General features: G+C 51.4%; 1 protein-coding gene across 2 annotated transcripts in view; it reads right to left on the reverse strand.

Annotated features, from left to right (window-relative positions):
- NRBP1 (nuclear receptor binding protein 1) overlaps positions 1-21113 on the reverse strand; it is a 33778-nt gene that overhangs the window by 912 nt on the left and 11753 nt on the right. Inside the window, exons 3-18 of one of the 2 annotated variants that reach the window (XM_077176378.1) lie at positions 17955-18077; positions 17473-17574; positions 17301-17390; positions 16787-16827; positions 15728-15822; positions 12000-12023; positions 4730-4813; positions 4415-4473; positions 3222-3320; positions 3004-3136; positions 2650-2752; positions 998-1048; positions 768-903; positions 615-668; positions 223-286; positions 85-140 (exon numbers count right to left, since the gene is read on the reverse strand). In XM_077176378.1, coding sequence (XP_077032493.1) covers positions 85-140; positions 223-286; positions 615-668; positions 768-903; positions 998-1048; positions 2650-2752; positions 3004-3136; positions 3222-3320; positions 4415-4473; positions 4730-4813; positions 12000-12023; positions 15728-15822; positions 16787-16827; positions 17301-17390; positions 17473-17574; positions 17955-18077 — 1314 coding nt within the window. The remainder of the gene's footprint in view (positions 1-84; positions 141-222; positions 287-614; positions 669-767; positions 904-997; positions 1049-2649; positions 2753-3003; positions 3137-3221; positions 3321-4414; positions 4474-4729; positions 4814-11999; positions 12024-15727; positions 15823-16786; positions 16828-17300; positions 17391-17472; positions 17575-17954; positions 18078-21113) is intronic. The other variant, XM_054652945.2, reaches the window with a different exon arrangement.

Here is a 21113-nt window from a genome sequence, read left to right on the forward strand (position 1 = left end):
TCCTCCTGCCTCCAAAAAGGGCACAAACCATTGAACTCTGAGGAAGGAACACAGGCCCACAGCCCTACCTGAGTCCCTGCTTACCTCGCTGATGAACCCAAGCTGGACCAGTTCAGCTGCCAGCTCCTGGATGTTGTCATCTGCAACACAAGGAAAGGTGTCAGTCCTTGCTCCAAGCGTGCTGCTGGCCCAGTGCACCTGGCAGGGGCAGAAGGTACTTACTGGGCTGAAGGTCACAGCTCAAGTGTCGATTCAACTTGTCTTCCAGTTTCAGCAGCAGTGTCAGCTGCAGGGCAAAGAAATTCTCATGAGGAATTGCAGTCCTGCAAGCTGCCATGGCAAGCCCAAAGCAACTGTAGAAATGCCCCTTGGGATGGGAACCACCCCTCCAGAGCCCCACGGGGATCTAACAGAAGAGCTACAGCCAGTTCCATCCTGAACTGCAGCTGTCAGCACCATCCAGGGCCTGGGGGTGGGCCAGGGGCCAGGTCAGCAGCAGGCACAGGCCTAGGACAGGCTCTGGGTCCTATGGTGGCAGCTGCAGCACTGCAGGGTTACCCCAGGCACCAGCAGCACATCAGAGCCATGAGCCCTGCACAGCCATAGAAACCTACGTGGTGCTTCACGCCCTCCTCCACAGACTCGATGTTGCACTGCATCAGCACCACCTGGAACAGAGGCACAGACGCCATCAGCAGCTGCCCCACAGCCCTGCCTGGCCATGGAGAGCGGGGCTGAGCCCCTCCTCAGCCAGGCTGAGCCTTTACCTTGCGGGTCTCCACCTCGGCGGGCTCTGGAGTTGGGGTTTTCACCGACGGGGGAGCAATGGGAGATTTCACCACCACCTGCTGGGGCTGCTGGGGCCGTGGCATCCCAAAGGCTGTGAGGGGATAGATTCCATTCCTACAAGGAAGGAGCAGCATCTGAGGTTACACCTCTCCAGAACTTTTCCAGTCTCTCACACACAATGGAAGGTGTCTTAAAAAATCCCTCTTACCTCACATCCTCCAGGAACTTGTCCAGCTCCAGTGCTGGAGATTGTGAGAAGCTGGAAAACAAAATGTCCTGAGATGAGAAATCGTCTCATAGGACCATCCAATGGGGTCTCTTGGGGTGCAGTTTCAAATCCCCATGTCCTGGGCTGTGTCCACAGGCAGGATGGTTATGGACAGGCAGCCACTGGTGTGACAAGCTCTGATCTTCCCTTAAGGACATAACCACCGACGTGAGCTGAGGGTGAGGCAGCAGCTCTGGCAGAGCCACTCTCACAGCCCTCACACTGTGCAATGCAGTCATTTGGAGGGTGGCCCAGTGACAGTGCCCCTGGTGAGCTGTTTCACAAATACCAGCCGTACCAGGTCCCTGGTTGCAACAAACACTTGGAACAGCCAAACACCTGCCTCAAGGCTGCTCTGAAGCATTCCAGAGATGAGGCAAGGACTGCAAAACTGCTGGAAGCCTGACAGGATTTCCTCAGGTGCTTTATGGGCTGCACACCTGCCTCAGCTCCCAGATCAGCCTCCAGCCCCTCCCACAGCCCCAGCAGCTGGGATCATCCTATCCTCTGACACAGCAGTAGGTTTCAACAAAAACTTCCAATTTTTCTCTAGCAGCTTAGTTTGCATGGCAGTCTGATGAACCATCCAGAAATGATGCTGACATTTCAAGGGATTGCTGCTTTCTTTCCCTTTTCCAGCACCCCTGAGGTATGGCACTAGCAAAAGGAAAGCTCCAGGCTGGCACCCCCTGACAGCCCAGGCGTGTGAGGATCTCTCCTTACAGCTTTGGTTGTTCACTTGTTGTCCTCCATTTTGAAACTATATCAAAAACATTCCAAAGGGAATTTCATACCACATTTCCTAGCACTATGACAAGTGGAATGTCAGCTTTTGGAAGGGTCTCTGTGGCTCAGAGAGCTGCTCATATGGACGGAGCTGTTCTTCCTTGTCATCTTACTCTTGTTCAGCAGCCTGAGCATCCCAGAACTCTGGGCTCCCTGGAAGCACCCTAGGCTTCTCTGGGAATACAGTATTCACATCTTTGTCTTCAGCTAATCCCTTGACTAGCCAAGGCTTTGTTATCCAAAATGTACCTCACTTTTTTGGCACTCTGCTTGCTCGTATGTATTACAGACACTCTCTTAGGGGCCACCCCTACAGTGTAAGTGGTGCTGTGTGTCACTGCCAGCTGCCTCAGCTGCCTTTCCCTGTGCATAGCGTGGAATAAGATGCTCCATTAGGAAAGCACTGAGGAACCCTTTCTCTGAAGTGAGAAAGTGACTCCATCTGGCCAGTCTGTGATTGGTCAGAGCACCTTCCCAAACTGTTCAGCCATGTTTTGCTGGTGTTCTGCTCCAACCACAGCATGTTCATTTAATCTGTCTATTTGGGGAACAATTCACCTCAGCTGCACAGAATCTACTCCCAGGAAACAGGTGCAAGGTCTCCTTCCACCCAGGAATAACCCTTCCCAGAGGGGTGTGTGCCCAGACAGGGACTGCTCCTTCACCTCCAGCTCCAGCAGCTCCCACTGGCACCCAGTCAGTGGGGAAACACCAACTCTGAGGTGATGGGAGGCGTCCCAGTGCCCACACCAGTGCCCCAGCACTGCTCCCTTGAGCAGCCCCCTGAGCACACCATGGGGACTCACATCATCTTGACTCCTTCCCTGTCCTCGTGGTTGATCTCTGCCAACACTGCGTTCATGTCAAGGTTTTTGGTCATTTCTTCTAAAGCATTTTCAGGAATCATATCTATTAAAAAAAAAAAAAAGGAGTAACTTGCAGCAATTGCAGTTCCTCTCCAGCCTTAGAAAAGCAATGAAAAGTGCAGAGATGCTCTCAGAGCAGAGATGCTCTCACAGCCCTCCCAGCCCTGTGTCCTGCAGAGCAGGCATGGGGAGGGTGTTCCCAGGGTGCCAGCTCACGGGGGGCACTGACAGCTCAGCCAAGCTCTGCAGAGCCCTGACCCACATGGGCAGGTGGCTGCCAGGGCTGGTACTCACGCTGGTGCCCAACGATGCAGTGAGCAGCCAGGAGCTTCAGCGAGGGCACCTCGAACAGCGCCTGGTGGAACAGGAGCTCCCGTGCCGTGGGGCGCCGGCCAGGGTCCTGCTCCAGACACTTCTGGATGAACTCCTAGAGAAAAAACCTGCGTGAGACCACGAGCAGCAGCAGCAGCAGAGCAATGCAGAGCAATGCAGAGCCTGAGGCTGTGGCTCACCCGCTGCAGAGGGTCCTCCAGCAGCTGGATGGCACTGTTGATGGCTTCCTGCGGCACGTAGGAGGACTCCCCATTCCCCTGGATCTCCAGCACTGCCATCTGCAAACACAGAGAGAGCATCAGACTCCACTGGGAGTGACAGACTGCAGGGCAGACAGGCTCAAGATCACTGCCAAGCATGAGATCACTGCAGCCAAGCTGTTTGGGGGTACTTGAGGTCACATTTGGAGAGACAGAGAGAATAGAATGGCTGCCTCATTACAACAGCTTGCTCCTAGTACCCCAAGACTGCCCGGGAGCCCTGGGAACTCTGCCAGCAACAACCTGGACAGTGTCTCCATTTTGAACCCCATGATCCATTGGCCTGTTACTCTGTTTGATAATTCCATAAAGAAGTAGTGACTGGATCACTGCCAGGGTCTGACAGTGTCCCTTCTGGCTGTGTGAATAGCTCTGCAGCACAGAACAAGAGCAAGCACACAACACATCAAGAGTGGGCTCCAGCCAACTACACAGACATTCATTCCCAGCTAAGAAAGGCTGGAAAATATTGCAGAGTGTCTCTGCCTTCAGCTTCAGTTTTGTTTCCTAAAGTTGTGTCTTTCCACAGTTCCCTTCCTGCTTCACTAATGGAATGTGCAGCACAGGTTGAGAGTTCCTTGTGCTGGCTCTTTCTGACAATTCTCAGAAAATACTCCTAACAACAGCTCCCATTACCTGCACTTGGACCTACTGAGTGCAAGGACAGGGGAAGCACAAAGCTCCTACAACCAGGTATGTCAGACTCTCACTGACAGCAATCAGCACCGCCATCAGATGGGCACAGGCTGGCCCACACAGTGACAGATTACAGCTGTCCTCTGCCCCAAACACCCCAGGCAGTGGTCACATACATGGACACTACATAACAGTCTGCAGCAGTGACTATTCCCTCCAGCCAGTGAGTCTGACCTCAGGACTGGCCAAGTAACCATTGGGAATTTGGGAAGAACTGCAAATCCCTGAGCCATTTACTCCTTAGTGAGGCACTTGGGAGAGCCTCCACAGGGATCCCTCCAAGGCAAAGTGCACTTGGCTCTGAGAACAAAACACACTTGGCACTGAGCAAACCCACCCATGGCCACAGCCCTTCCAGAGCTCTCTCCTTCCTCAGATTCATCATCTCTATCCTAAAATCCATGTTTGACACTCACCTCCAGTGCACACATCCCAAAGGAGTAGATGTCCACAGCAGTGGTGACATTGGCAACTTCTGTAACACAGAAACAGTATTGTTATCAGTCAGCTCTGCATGCAGCAGCACCACTCTGCACCAGGCTGGGACGGTCCTGCAGCTTCTCCCTCCTCTGCCACCAAAGAACAGAGGAGCTGAAGCATTTCATCAGGCAAATGGCTCAGAACTCCTGGCATCTGTCAGGAGCCTGGAACTGAGAACAAGGTGCAGGACAGCTTGGAAGCATCAGTGAGGACAAAAAATCCCCAGGCTTGCAGCCAGAGCCACAGCATACCTCCATATTCTGGGGCAAAGAAGTGCAGGTTCTTCTGCTCCTCACGACAGGTCTTCACGTGGTTGTTAATTGTGTCCGGCGCCACTAGAAGAAAACCAGGAATGCTTAGGATGCAGGAAACCACATCCCATCCCTGATGAAATCCCAGGGAACGCCTGCAACTCCAGGCCCGTGGTGCCCAAAGGGGCAGAATGGTGGCATTAAGGTGAGTGTTCACAGCCTTCATCTCTTGTCACCTGCCCCAAACCAATACATTCCTGCACTGTTTCCTTGGCAGCTTAGCATCACTCTCCAAGGGCAAACCTGGAGACCACAACTGCTGCCCGCCAGGAGGACAAGGTGGGAACAACTCCCAGCAGAAATGCCTGACTTCAAAAAGATCCACAGCATTTGTCACAAGCAAGTCTCTCATTCAGAACAGCAGCCTGAGGAGCAGCCAGAGGTGCCAAGGTCACTGCAGTTGGTCACCACCTCGGAGCTCAGGGAGGATGGACCTACCACACAACTCTTCCACATTTCAGGAGGATGCTGGTGCCAAAGCACCTCCAGACAGGAATCAAGCTGCTGAGGGAAGGGAGGTGACCACCCAGACAGCAGAACCTCCCAGCAGCCAGCGCCTCTACAAACCACTCACAGCTGTGGGGAGGAAATAACTTGCAGCCACAAGAACAGTGAGCAGAGCCTAAGTATGGACCCTCATGAAAGATAAACTTTTGGGACAGCCACCTCTGCAGAGACTGCAAGCAACTCTCTGGAACTAAGCAGCTGTCTGCCAGGGAGAAACACTGAGCACCACCTGTGCTCAGTGAGCAGGGAGCACAGAGCCACCACCCATTTGAAGCTCTGGAATGTGCCCAGTGCCACAGTCCCATGTCCCACCTGGCCACCCCCTGGACAATCACCATCAGAGATGAATTGTAGAAAAAGGTTCAGCCAAATCCGGTGTCTGAGCAGGACTGGTGATGGGAAGAGGTGTGGAGCACAGCAGAGGGTAGGGCAAGCAACCTGTCTCTGACAAGCTGAACTCAATCTGGGCACTCCTACAGGAACATGCTGTAGCTGGTCAGACCTCTCAAACCCTCAAGAATGTGCAAAAGGAGTTGGCCAGAGTAAGGGGGCAGCCTGTGTGCCCCCTGGCTGCTAGCAGGGCCAGCCAAGGAGGCAATGGTGGCACTCCTTCCTAGCTGTGCCCACAGCAGGCTCAGCAGAGCTGCCCGGGCATCCAGCCCTGCTCTGAACACTCCATGCTGCAGAGGACACTTCCCTCCTGTGCAGTGTCCATCTCACACCCCATCTCTACCTTTATTCTGCACTCAGAACTTCCCCTTGCAGGCAGCAAAGCTCTCCTGTCCCACAGCCCTGCTCACCTCCTGCAGCAGCCCCTGAGCTGTTTGGGTTCTTGTGAGCACGCAAAGCAGAACAGGACAGCCCTCCTCAGCCAAAGGCCAGTGCCCTGGCCAACAGAAAGCAGGGGAAGCAGTGTCAGTGAAAGGATCCACAACTGATCTCTGAGATTGTCCCAGGCTTGCTGTGCAACCCAGCAATGGGATTGTACCACCAGGGACCTAAAAATTATCAACTGACCCCAAGACCACGCTCTGCAGCTGTGAAGGGGTGGCCACAGGGCCAGGAGAGGTGTGAGGCCACATTATCATCCCCTGCACTCACATGCCCCGGGCACTTCCACGCCTGCAAAAGGGTACAAGGCTGCACAAACCCACGACGTTGGAGTTTCCTTTCTCTGCACACAGCCATGACAAAAGCTTTTCTATTAGGGAGAGCAAGGCCTAGAATATAAGGAACTAGGAAGTTATTTGGCATAAAAGGAAGCATACAGCCATTAAACAAGGAGTCAAACAGGAAGAAGTGTCATATTTATGCTGATCACAGAATAAAAGCTCCCTACAGCCCTCAGATCTGTATCGGGGATTGCAAACAGTGCAAAATGTTTGCAACACTGAGTCACCAGAAGGAACAGGATTTTATTGAGGTTGAGTATCATTAGCTGAAGATAGATTCAGTGTATGAAAAGTTCACCACACACTGTTCCCAGTGCAGGTAAAGCTTACACACGTATGCACCCATCTACTGACATGGCTTCCCAGCAGGAAACCAACCTCTGCTAAAACACTGCCCACGGCTCCCTCCAGAGAAAACACTGCTGGAGCAGCATCAGGGGTACTGGCAACAGAGAGGTAACGTCACACAAAACTGGAGAAGGCTACTCTCCAAAGAAATTAACACAGAATCAAAATCATGGCATGGTTCTTGTGGGAAGAGACCTGCAGAGGTCACCTTGTCCAAGAGCCCTGTTCCAGCAGGGACACCCAGAGCTGGCTGCCCAGGACCATGTCTAGATGGATAACTCCAGGAATGGAGACTCCATCCCAGCCTTGGGCAACCTGGTGCCACCACCACACTGAGAATGCCTGGGATCCAGAGGGACCACCTGGGCTCCAGCCCATGCTGTGGCCTGTGCTCCTGTCCCCGGGAACACGGGGCTCACCTGCACAGCCCTCCCTGCAGGTGTCACAGAGCCCTCCTGGAGGTGAACCCCACACCGGGGCTCACCTGCACAGCCCTCCCTGCAGGTGTCACAGAGCCCTCCTGGAGGTGAACTCCACACCGGGGCTCACCTGCACAGCCCTCCCTGCAGGTGTCACACACACCGGGGCTCACCTGCACAGCCCTCCTGGAGGTGATCCCCACCCCGGGGATCCCCGGGCCCTGCCCTGCCCTGCCCCGGGCTCAGCAGCCGCAGCTCCCTCAGCCTCACCCGGCAGAGCCGCTCCAGCCCTGCAGCATCCCAGGCTGCTCGGGGCTGTCCCCAGCCTGTCCCTGGCCCTGTCCCTGTCCCTCCCAGCCCTGCAGCATCACAGGCTGCTCGGGGCTGTCCCCAGCCTGGCCCTGTCCCTCCCAGCCCTGCAGCATCCCAGGCTGCTCAGGGCTGTCCCCAGCCTGGCCCTGTCCCTCCCAGCCCTGCAGCATCCCAGGCTGCTCAGGGCTGTCCCCAGCCTGTCCCTGGCCCTCCCAGCCCTGCAGCATCCCAGGCTGCTGGGGCTGTCCCTGTCCCTGGTGTCCTGGGCACCCAGCGCTGGGCCTGGATCTACAGAGGGGCTGCACTGAGCAGAGGGCCAGGACCATCCCCACCCTTCTCTGCAAAATTTTGCCTAATGCAGCCCAGGGCATCATCAGCTACTCCTAGGGCCAGGGCACACACTCCTGTCAGAGAGTCACAGAGGGGCAGGACCACACTGTGTCATGTTTCTCATGAAGCAGCAAGTGGTATTTTTACATTTAAAAGATTACTTAAGAGTTCTAAGTTGACGTGTCTGACCACATGCATTACCTGGAAGTAGAAAGTAGAAGGAGTCAGAGCAGGAACAACAAGAACAGATAAAAAAGAGCTGTAAGATTAGTACCTGTCAATCCTGGCTGCATGCAGGCTCTTAAACAGTGACTTAGGAGCTTATTGGCACTTTATCTGGAAGAATTCATGATACAAACAACTTCATCCCTAACAAAGTGTTGGGAGATCTGCAATCTGCGCCCAAAATCAAGTTTCACATTCTAGACCAGAAGAATGAAGGTTTCACTGATCATGCAAACCCCTGCTTGGGCTACACCAATGCAATATTGCTATGAAAAAGATTTACATGTTCACATCACAGTGCAAGAATTACATGCCACCAGAAAAACCAAGAACAGACATTCACTGAAATGCTACAGACTGAGCTACTCTGGAGGAGCCATCTGCTCCCAGAAGACAGATGTGCACTAGAAAACAAGCCCTCAGAAACACCACTGTGAAGATGATCTGCTGTGAGCAGCTCTGCTTAACAGAAGCAGGGGCTGAACCAATAGAAATGTACACTCTAAAATGCAGTTAGGGCCCACAAGATCAAGAATTTCAAGTACAACTTTCCCAGATTTCAAACTCCACATCTTTGATTATCATTGTTCCAGAACGTGCCAAAGGACCCTGGGAGGTTTAAGCATCAGCAAAGCTCACCCTTGGGAGCAGGTGCCAGAGTGCCAACACTGCTTGGCCCACACAGCTCCAGGCCTGTCCCACAAACCTGCCCAGGCTGGGAGGGACCTCTAGAGAAGACAGCACAGCCCTGCCCAGGCACAGCCAGGCCCCACAGGCCGCCCTTGCTGCCCGGTGTCTGAGTGATCTTTCCAGAACTGGCACGAAGGAGCTTCCTGAACTGCTGGGGTTCACAAAGCCTTCAATCCAAGGGCCCTGAAGGAAGAGACACCTGCAACTGCTGTCTAGTATGAGAATGGGTGAATGAAGACCTGGATGACTACAGTTCACATCCCCATGCCCACTGGGAAAGTCACATAAAAGCAGAGAAAAAACAGAGCTGAACAAAACTGAAGCAGCAATGCCTTCAGTGCAACACAGAAATAACAATGACTTCAGAAAATGGATGTTCCATAACCTGGAGCACTGAACAGAGACATTTAAACCTTTCAAAATATCTTACTTAACTGAAAACAACAACCATAGTTTTCTGGTGTTTTCAGGAATGAGGTCAGTCACAGCAGCACACAGAGGGTACTCTGAGCTAGGGAAATATGTACTAGGAGCAAGAGCTGGCTTTTAAACCTTCTGAAAAATAAAAATGAGTTTATTACTATCACAGCACAGAAGGAGGAAAATCTTTGCCACAAGGCCACCAAGGTCACTGGTTCCTCCCACTAAACCAGACCTTAAAAATGCTACCACCCTCCCCCAGACACACACACACTGAACCTGAGGTGAGCAGGAGGCAGCTGGAACTTCCAGCAGGACAGAACCCATGCACTGCCACTCACCCATGGCTGCTCCTCCTACTTTAACTCTGTGCTCACAGAAAAACCCAGGGCAGCTCTCTGGAACTGCTCCTGCCCCTCGAGTAACCACAGCAGCAGCCACAGCACTGCAGCACCACAACTGCATCATTGTACCATCACCATTAAAATCAACCTCATGCTATCCAACCCAGTTTGTTAAACAGTTTCTCAGGAGCAAGCCAAATGAGAAGTGCCTGCACTTGGATTTTTTGGCTGTTACACCAAGAGTTTCACAGACAACACAGACCCTTGGCAGTCAAACCCTTAAAAGAAAATCCAGCCCCCCCCCAAAAAAGCAGCCTGGATTCAACCTTGAACTTTCTTCTATATGAGTTCCACTCAAAACGATTTCCTTGCCCAATCTCTATCCCAGCAGCACCTGTAGTCACAGAAAAATCTTATTATGAATTTCTGCCTTAGTTTTGCCAAGTTTCTAAGGAGCCATAAATGTTTGGCTTGGTAGACAATGTGCTTGACTCACATAAAGCTGTACAGTTAGAAAAGCTAAACTACATCTATTCATGTTACATTTTCCTAAATCAATGCTAGCATGCCATTTTTATGGCAGATTTTTCTATGTCTGATGACTTAAATTATCCATTATTTTCCTTTTAAAACCACACCTGCCGTAGTTGAAAAAACAAAAAAAGCCAGATCCAAGATATCCTACTAACCTCTTATTTCTACATCACCTCAGGTGTCTGTTAAGAATGTGGAAACCAGCACAGCGTTTAAAGATCAGGCAACAAAACCCAAGGGAGTGAAGTGATGACTAAAATGAGATTAGTTATGAAAGCATGTTACTCACAGCCTCATCAGCTCAACGCTCCAGCAAAACAGAGCCTTACACCCTAGATTTAGTGTTTTCAAACCCAAATCACTGCTCAAGATTTAGTGTTTTCAAACCCAAATCACTGCTCAAGATCCCCAGCTCTCATATCAACAGTACCTCCTGGTACAACAGAGTGCTAGAACAAGTTCACAGCCCAGGAAAGCTCAGAGTTCCAAAGCCATCTGATGCTGTTCCAGCACAGGTGAGGCACCACAGCATCTCCTCGTGCCTGCAGAGTGCTCGTTCAGGCTTCTCCTGTCCTTCCAGAACCAGGGCCCTTGGTTCTGCTCACAGGGGTGCCTGATGCTGGAGGAGGGGCTGGCCAGCCCTCAGCCTTGCTGCCCTCAGGCTCAGCTCAGGCTCAGGCTCAGGCTCAGCCCCAGGCTCAGCTCAGGCTCAGCCCAGGCTCAGCCCAGCCCCAGGCTCAGCCCAGCCCCAGGCTCAGCCCAGGCTCAGCCAGGTCCCCACTCTGTGGGCTCACTCCTGGGCCAGCTCTCTGGCTGCTGCTCTGCCACCCTGCAGCCGCCCCCAGGGACACCTGCCCTCCTCCGGCCTCCAGCCCTGACCACATCCCCATCCCCCTCAGCCACACCAGATCCCAGACTGAGCTTCCCGGGAGCCTCTGCCCCGCTGGCAATGCAGGGTGGCACAGCACAGCCTCCTGCCAGCCTGGAAGGCACAGAGCCCATCTGGTCAGGCTCTTGCCCTTTCCACCACTTCAGCTGATGGTTGGTAGGTTCCCAACTCAGTAGAAACAAATTCTAACCATCGAGAATAACCCTGATGGCAAAAAATAAAATAAATCATTATTTTAAACGTAAACACGGTGTTCTATGCAATAGGGTTACAAATTGCAGCACTCGAATCCTTCTCTGGCTCCCACCAGCCCAGCTCCCTCCTCATATGCACAGATCTCCCCAAAACCAGAGATTTATCTAGGGAAACATCAATAGCCAAGCTTACTTCAATCCAGGGACTCATTTGGGGCAGGAGGGATCTGGCCATCAGGAGCCAGACACATTCACTGAAACATTCATCTTAAAACCAACACATCTAAGGAGTTCAAACTACAAGCAAGCAATTGGATAGCCAAGCACACAGTGGGGGCTAGTCCAGGGCTGGGCCCCAACCAAGGGCAGCAGAGCAGCAGCAGGGAGGAGCCTAATGGACGTGGGAAGTTCAGCTGGGAAGAGCTCAGCACAAGGCATGGCTTGTTGACATGCAGGAGCTGGCATGCACGGGCCCCGTGGACTAGCACACGCTAAGAACATGGGGAGGGAGAGAACTAACAACCAGGAGACTTCACAAAGGGCAGTGCTCCCTCTCTGTAAGGCTCTGGCCAAGAGCACGAGGAACTGTTTGCATCCCAGCACAGAACGTGAGCTCTCCAAGCAGGATGCACCTAAGCCAAACAGTTTTACACACAGCCTTATAGCAAGGGAACACTGTGAATACATCAGTGTGTATGTCTGTGTGTTACAAATATAGATACACACACATATATATATAAATATATATATACAGATACACACAGAGATAAAATCATGTACATGACATAAGTGGAGTCACATCACAGGAGCGGAGAAGTTTGCTCACCATTAGCAAATATCCTATGAAAGACTGTTGTAACAGAGCAGCCCGTGAGCGGGAAGTAAAACGAGATAAAGTCAATGAGTTGGTGAACAGCAAAGCACTTACATCCATAGAGACAGCTGGGTCAGAGTCAGGGCACACAGGGACAGGACTGAGCACCGGGCCCTGCCTCCAGCCACCTCTTCAAATAAATTTACCTAAGGAACATCAGGGCTTCTACCTGAGAACCAGACTGGGCAGGGGACACAAGGCATCTCTGACCAAGCAGAAGATCATGACTGACTGAGACCAAGAAGCCAGAAATTCTGTTCCTCTGTGAGTGGCCTACAGTCCCACCCACCCCACCCCTTCAGCAGAGAATTCCCTTTCTCTAATCCCAGCAGCTTCTGGCCACAGATCTCAGCAGGAGAACCCACACTTACACACCTGGCCACGTGATGCCACAGCAGAGCTAATACCCATAAGAGTCCTGCCTCATGGCCTGGAACTGAGGGCACACCCTGAGCAGACACAACTAAAACAGACTGAGGCTCAGGTCAGGTGTGGTGCAGGCAGGAGACACAGCAGCAACGCCTGGGGGCACAAGGGGGAAATCTGCACTGCACTCCACGAGCCTCCTCTGTGCTCCATCAAGGTGTCCCTCAGCAGATGCTGACACATTGCCATGTCTCAGGAGCACCAGAGGACACTGAGACCCTCCAGCCTGAGGCCTCCCTTCTGCTGGGGCACTCTCAGAGCTGCCCAAAAGGAACTTAATTCAAAGACATCACTTCTTTCCACCTGTGGATGGTTCTTACACTGCCAGAGGGAATTCCAGGAACAGCTCCCGGCAATGCCAACAGGAGCAGGCAGCAGCACCAGGCACCCTGTGTGAACACCCTGTGTGCACACACTGTTCTTGCCACTCAGAGCAGCTGCAGATCCCCTTGTCAGCCAGCACAGACACCCACGGAGGCACCGCTGTGCTGCACCTGGGCTCTGGGAACACCACACAGGGCACAACTTGGACTTATCACAAGGAATGCTTTCATCTGACCACAGCTCCACAAAGCAGGTGGAACATTCCAGTCTCTGGGAATACCAGTGGCAAGTTTAAGAGCTGTAAGTGTCATTCCTATCGTCATCACGAGTTCTCTGAAGCTCTCCACTCATTTGAAACATTCTCCTTAATTCTATAAACTCTGCACTTTATGGAACTGGAGAATAAAACATTAGCAAATGAATGGATTATGGATGGCTTTTGCATTTAAGCATTATGCAAAATCTTTCCTCCTTCCCACTCCCTTTTTCTTGCACAGCTGACCCCCAGCACACAGATTCCCACGTGAACAGAGAACCAGTGCCCAGTGCAGCCAGGGCACGTGCTCCTGCCTCTGAGGGAGCAGCAAGGAGCAAAGGCTGTTCCCACCCTGAACGAGTGTCACAGGAACACCATCAGGCATTTCCAAGGGGGTGCTGCCCTCCTGGCACGCCCTGCCCCAGCAGACAGCAGGATGTCCTGCAGTGCACACCAGCAGCTGCCTTAGCCAGGTTTTTGCCCCACATTCAGCAAGTATTCTCTTTGCCAAAGCCACAGGGAGAGGAACTTGGGGAGCAGCATCCAGCACAGTACTGGGGACAGAGACAGCACCAAAGCACAGCTCATAGTGCACTGAATCCTTGTTCCCCATAAATCCACAGAAATCACTGTACTGCTGCTTTAAGTAAACACAGGGAAGGGCTCAGATACCAGCCAGCTGTACAGAACAAGGACAGGAAGCAGCAAACATGAGCCTGGCATTGTCAGTGACCCTGGAGCAGCTGCTGTTCCAGGCCCCAGACTCAAACCCAGCCCATGTTGGCACTGCAGAGGCAGCAGTGCCAGGGAGAAAGGCTCAAGCTCCAACACAACCAGCACTCCTGGGGATGCAGCTTTGCCTTTTCTGGTTGGGTGGGCATTGCAGGAATAGGAATACATCCTGCAACACTGCCAGCTCCAATTCCAGCCTGCACTGGAGCCACAGCTTTCCCACCCGGAGGATTCCTCTTCTGACCACGAGCCCACTTGCAATCACTTCCTTTTTTATTTAGGAAAGGACCAGAATCTTTTAGATAAATTACTTCACTTCTGAATGTGAGGTGAGGCAGGCAGCCCACAGCTGTGAGCAGAGGGGTCAGGAACAGCTGCACATCAGCACTGCAGCTGCAGCCACACTCCTGCAGCACATCCTGCAGCTGTAACAGCACAGACACTTCTCCTGGCACGAGCACACACACGTCCCTCCTGCTGCACCTGGCAGCAGCAAAGCTTTGTGAAACTGAAGGGAGCCAAGGTGCAACAGTGCTGAGGCCACCATGTGTACCCACAGCTGAGGAGCCACCTTCCTACACAGCCTGTGAACAGCAGCCCTGCAGCTGCACACCCTGGGAATGGCAGGACTGAGGAGCTGCAGGATCTCCCTGTGGTGAAAGCCGTGGCTGCAATGCCAGCTCCATGGGTTTGCTTTTACAGACAGCACTGGCTGCCCTGCAGAAACATGGCAGCTGCATGGTACCTTGAAACTAAACTAAAAAAGGGAGTGTCTTGAGTACTCAAGTCTTCCCATCAGTCTGAACTGAATGCCAGGGAGTTTGCCAGCATACAGGTATTGGATGTCCTCACTCTTGGAAACCTCTCCCACTTGGACAAAGTCAGGAAAACACAATAAAGCCTGTGTGATGACATGATGACATCAGCTTGTGTCAAGAGCAAGTCCCCAAGTTTACAGGCAGGTCAGGAGCAGAGTGCTCCTTCTGCCACAACCCTGTCTCCCTGGTACAAGCACACACCTGCTACCCCAGTTCTGGAACAACACAACAACACAGGAGTTCTTTGATGGGAAGAAAAGCCACAGGTCTGCAGCTGATGGAGAGGCTATTTCTGGATGACAGGTGATGCAGAGCATCCTTCCCTGTACACTCCACATCAAAGCAGAACTCACACAGACAATAGCTCCAGGAAAGCAGAGACCTATTCCTCAGATTGAGAATACTTGCCGAAGTTGAACAACAGGTAGCAAAGCTGTCCCTTGAAAGGTCACATCAAGGTGTGAAATAATGCATCCTGACTGCAGACAGATTTTTAGAGACATGGGAATAGCAGGAAAAACCAGAGCATGCAAGGATGCTCTGCACTGCCAGGAACATCACTGCTTACTTATGAAATAAACCATTTTGGCACAGGGTGGCTGCTCCAGCAGGGCACGTGTGTGCCAAACAGGCTGAGGGCAGCTCAGCAGCCTGAAGGCAGGTCCATCATCCCATGGGATAATGGCATGCTGGATAAGCCACTCGCTGCTGCCAGTCTGTCCACTTTGTTACAAACATGGGCTGCTACAAGCAGCACTCTTGTACAGCTCCCAAAACTCCACAGTGCTGGGAGAAGAACTCCATGTATCAACATGAAAATCCTGAACAGAGCAGATGAAAACACAGATTATGTGCTTACAAAACCTCCAGGTTTCAGCATCATTTCCTGTGTCATCCCCTTGAGACAAAAAGCTAAAGAAGAGGCTAAAGAAGAGTCACTCCTGCACCTGGCAAGGGCCCAATCACGAGTGAATTCTGCTCCTAGTCTCTGGCACATCTGATGTGGAGGTGGAGAAGCACATGTACACACATGCCTATCGTGCCAGGGAGCCTGGAAAGGAGCAGGTGCCTTTCTCTGTTTGGGCAGTCTCTGATAAGGCAGGGGCACCCTCAGCAAGCATTACCTGACCCGATTTTGATCAGTCCGTTGTGCTGGATGAAGATGGTGTCACAGGTCAGGTTGCCATGGATGATGGGAGGATCACAGGAGTGGAGGTAGCTGGAGATGCAGAACAGAGCACTGGTCAAGGCCTTGAACCCCTCCCTTCACACCCTCCCACGTCAAGAAACACCAGGAGAGAACAGGAGAGCAAAGGGCACATGCCAGGGATTTACAGCAGCTGGGAGATACAATTCCATGACTGTACATCAGCCTCTGGCTGAGAAGCAGGAACAAACAGGAATTGTCTCTAATGAATCTCCACAACATGGCAGAAGGGAAGAGAAATCTTTCTCCTATCAGTTCCCATGAAACTCAGGGTACCAGAGGTAAAGACACGATTTCATCCAACCCAGTACTGCTGAGTGGATTCTAAAAGGGTTACAATTTCATTTTTATACCAAAAATATCAGAGCCTTAGTCTGTCCCTACTCGAAGGGGCACTTAATGCTATACACACACAACTGGGCATGTTTGTCAGCAGGCACAAATAAAGCTTTTCAATGCTGGGTCCCAGGTACACTCTGGTTTTGCATCTCACTCTGCTTGGGTTTATGTTAGCAGCTAGCTCAGTCAGCTCCCAGAAGCCAAGTGGCACCAGAGTTTCCTCTATGGAGCACAAGCCATGCTCTGTCATACAGGCTATTGTTTTTAATAAGGTTCTAATTAGCTACTCACCAACTCTAGCCCAGGTGGAAAAGAGTTTTTAAAACCCACACCACATTCTACTCAGCTGTATTGCACTAAGATGGCTGCACAAGAGCTGCACCATCAAGAAATGCACACACACATCTAACAACACCATGCCTCAATATCCATGAATCCAGTGCCTGCAACCTGCCAGCTCTCTGGAAGTTTTTCTAAGCCCCCTCACATGGAACTTGAATTCCCTGTCATCTTTGCAACATCCTCCTGACCAAAGAGAAACTCAGATTATAAAGCTGGGTACTCTGGAGACCTCCCTAACACTTGACTGCCACATCAGTCCCAATGGCTGGGACCTCAAGGTCAGTGCCCCACGTACCTGAGAGCAGAGAGGATCTGGGTACACCACCGCTTCCATGCCTGCAGATACAAGAGGAAAAGGAGAAAATCATCCACAAGGAGCTAATCAGCTAATCTGTAGTTCTGTGATTCACAGCCCACTCGTAGGAAGCAATACCTGCTCCAGCTTTTACTCAGTGCAGGTGTAAGGAATCAGTACTCCTACAGTCAGCTTGTTTCTACATACTCCCATTGGTCCAGAAACACACCTGTGCTCCAGTCTCCCGGGTACAGACACCTTCCCCCCTCCCTGTGAGGGCCCTGGACAGGGCCATGCCTGTCACACCACACCTGAGAAGCTGCAGAGCTGCTGGCAGTACAGCACCCAGCACAGAACTGCTGTCCCAGGGAACCTGCAGCTGCCCTCGGTTACAGGGACACAGGGCAGCTGCAGCAATGTGTCATCACCAGCTCTCACTGGATCCTCTGCTGAAAGGGCTTTCCAGGGGCTGATGGCTCTAAAGAGTTATGGTCACACAGAAAACAAGAGTTACCTTTTCATTCATAGTTTTGTGGTTTTTCTTTGTCTTCTTCAAGAACTGTTTCAAGCTCCCTGAAGACATGTACTCAGTGATGAAGATCACCTGTGGGGCAGCAGGACACGTTACCCTCCACCTTGTTAATTACCTAACAATGAGAACCCAACAGCCTGATGGCTGCACTTACCCTGGCCTTGTTCTCTTTGACATCAGCCCAGTATTTGTGGAACTTCACAATGTTGAGATGATCCAGCTGAATCAAGTTGTCAAACACTGCTTTAACTTTTTCCTTAACATCAGAAAGACAAAAACATGTCCTGTCAGAGACCACACCAAATATCCTTCTTTCTTCTTGGGTCTTGGTCCCCTCAAACACTAACATATATGTCAAGCCCCTATGCTAAGAACAGGCAGGATCCCATTTCCTTCTGCTCTGCATCTCACAGAGTGTGGTTTCATTGCCAAGTCTAAATGAGCACAAGGGCTCATGGAAATAGCACAACAGTCTTCCAGGACATTTCCTTTACAGGCCAGGCTTAAGGCAAATTTGCTACACTTGGACAGCACAGCATTCCAAACCCAGCCAATAATCAACACAAAAAGTATCCATAATCCCACCCCAGGGCAGGGTATGCTCCTCACATCCTGTTGGGAGACACATCAACTCACTTCCTGAAGCTTGAAGTTCTTCCTCTCAGAAAACTGAACTTCATTCCAGACAACCTCCACGCCTTCCTCAGTATCCATGGCCAGGTAGGCACTGTCAATGCCCGGGACATTGCGCTGGTTCACCTGCAGGGAAGGGTGGAGACACCTGTGAGCATCTGTGAGCCCCACCTGAGCACTGCCATGCAGCACTCACCATAAAATCATCAACTCTGCTCATTAACTTTTAATTAAATGAGAATTCCAGGACAGGATCTGCACATGTATCTTGGAGCAGAGCATATCCCAAACATGAGTCACTGCAGAGCACGTGAGCAGCAAGTCCTGAGCACGCTGGTGGGAAAATCTCGTGTGCACAAACTGTGTTGCAGCAAAGCTGCCTTCCACCAACAATATATTAAGATTTTCATGGTTCAGGACACCTGCCGCTCATTCCACCACAAAAAAACCACTCCAACAATACAAAAGGGATACAGAAATGTCTCAGTAACTCAGATACAACTTTGTGAAGGAATCCTCTGAAAGGTGATGACACCTGAAACTCAATCAAAGCAGAGAGGAACAAGGGGAAAGCTGAAGGTTCAGAGGTGGAAACCTGTTGTGTTGTGTCCGTATAGGTTGGACTGTTCTGTTCCCCCTATCATGCAATGGCTCTGTCCTGGTTCTCCCTTCCCTCCTTTATGCTGTCAGTTATCCCAACTCCTCCCCAGTTGCCTTGGAGATTAATGTACCCTTTCTCAAATCCCTCCCCGGCTCCCTGTCCCTCACTCAGCGCTCCCACCCTCTCTCTAGAACTCTCTAGAAACTTTCAGCTGAGCATCGAGTGATTGGCTCAGGGGCTGGGGCCCCACCCTCAAGTTATCCCCATTGGTGTTCTCCCTAAGTCAATCTTTTGTATCCCACTCCCCTCTGAAACCCTATTGGTCCAAGGACTGACTCCTCCCCTATTGGGCCAAGGATTGACTCCTCCCCTGTGTCCCTCCCTCCTTATAAGCTGCTGCAACCCCTCCTTCGCTTTCTTCGGTTGTCAGTTTCCCGTGGGGCCCAATAAACCTGGATTCACCACAGCTGGAGAGCGCTCTCTGATTTCTGCTGACTGCAGCCATCAGCCAAGCCACGTCCTGCCACAAGGTAGCACTGCTGTCACGGCACAGAGCGTTTGCCTTAGGTGTGTCCCGAATCATGGGGATCAGGATAGTGCCCCCGTACTGCTGGCGGTGCTGGACAGCCAGCAGGGACATCCCAGAAGGACAATCAATCAACCTTTCTCCAGCTGGACCGCGTCAGAAACAATGACACCACTAGAGTAATTTCTTTAGTTAATAATTGCAAACACTGACCCAGCACAAGTACATCTACACTGAATATTAAAGACACAGATGAGCACTCAGAAAGCAGCAAGGTGAGGGGATTGAGAGTTCGGAGCCCAGCATGAGAATGGCAAGGGCTGGGAGGACATAAGGCTGCAAGAGCTTCAGAGATCAGAGGTGAACCCTGCTCCCAGCAGCAAAGCTTTCTGTAACACTGTTCTTCTTCAGATATGCAGCAGCATTCAAAGGTGAAATGGTCTCTTTCATCCAGCATCCATGGCATTTACCGTAATGCCTTTGCCAGGCAACTTCACAGGCACGCAGCACTCACAGTCATGGTGGATATCCCCCTGCAGCAGGCAACGTGCAGTGACAGAACTGGATTCAAAGCACGCAGAGAGGACGAGAAGGTAGAAATCACCTTTTAATTGTCAACCAGCAATCATTACTGTTCCCATCTGCTGACCACACACCAGGGATCACTTCACAGATCCATAGCACGACCTGAGTTGGAAGAGACTCCCAAGGACCACTGCAGTCCAGCTTCTGGTCCTGCACAGGAAAGCCCCAAGAACCCCACCCTGTGTCTAACAGCACTGTCCCAACACCCCCTCAACTCAGACAGGGCTGGTGCTGATTACCAGGCCCAGCAGCTTCCAGCTGATGCAGTTTTCCCCCTGAGGTAACCGTTAACACAGATTTGCCTGGCAAATCCAGACTCATCTTCTATCACCTCCAAAACTCCTCCTTCTCATATTGTGTCACCTTCTCCTCCCTCACTAGGGACCCCATCAGCATCCTATTGCTGGAAACTTCTCACCTTATATAAGAGCTCCCTCAAAAATCCCTTCTCCCTTGGCAGCCACTTTCACATGATCAAATTTACCCAATTCCATCATTCCAGCTGAGTTACTCTATCCCATTCTACTCCCTCCATAGCCTGACCACACAGAGAACACAGGTGGGATTCTTTATCATCTCCCAAGGGACTCTGAACAGGCCCAATGACATTTAATACTCTGGCACTGCAGGTGACACTGCAGGGACAAAGGGTGCCAAGCACAGTAAAAGCAGAGTGATACAGACTTCTCTGGCAACTCAGCAGTAAATGAGAATGACACAAGCAGCTTGCTGCAAGGCGTGGCACGGGCAGGAATAGGGGTAGAGGCCATAATTACACAAGGAGAGCCTGAGCTACAGAGGGCAGCTATGGAAAATCATCACAGGAGGTGACAGCCCAGTATGAACCACCCCACTTCCTTCCACTTGAGCTGCCTACATAACTGAGGGGAGAAAGGACTGAGATTTGGTTTAGGAAGGTGTTCATATTGATCCTAAAAACTTGATTTTTTTAAATGTATATATATGTATATAAACACACTGATGCCAACAGGCCAGGCCTGTTCTGTTTCATCATTAAAGAAAGCTGAAGGAATAAAAATAATTAAGGATAGAAGATTTATTCCTTCAAATTTTAGAATAACTAATATCTTGGGGATGACAACAGCATAAAATCACCCAGCACAATAACTAAAGCTGAATGGCAAAAGGCTTTAACTTCAGGGCAGGTTAAAGAAGCCCAAGGCAGCAGAAAGGCAGGAGTGTGTGGGCAGTGCGGGGACAAGGTGACAGCCACCACACTGACACCCAGTGCCCCTGCATCCCTTTGGATTCTCCTTCTTCATCCCACCCAATGTGTTCATTGCTCACAGGAACACCTAAATGATGGAGTCCAACAGTAAAGGCCCTCTACTCAAAGGCATCCAGCTTTACTGGATTGAGTAAATCCTCAGGTACCAGCAACTGCTGAAAATCTGCCCCAGGAATGCAGCTGGGGCTGTGGACCTGTCAC

The sequence above is a fragment of the Agelaius phoeniceus genome, chromosome 3, assembly GCF_051311805.1.
Source record: "Agelaius phoeniceus isolate bAgePho1 chromosome 3, bAgePho1.hap1, whole genome shotgun sequence".
NCBI classification, from domain to species: domain Eukaryota; kingdom Metazoa; phylum Chordata; class Aves; order Passeriformes; family Icteridae; genus Agelaius; species Agelaius phoeniceus.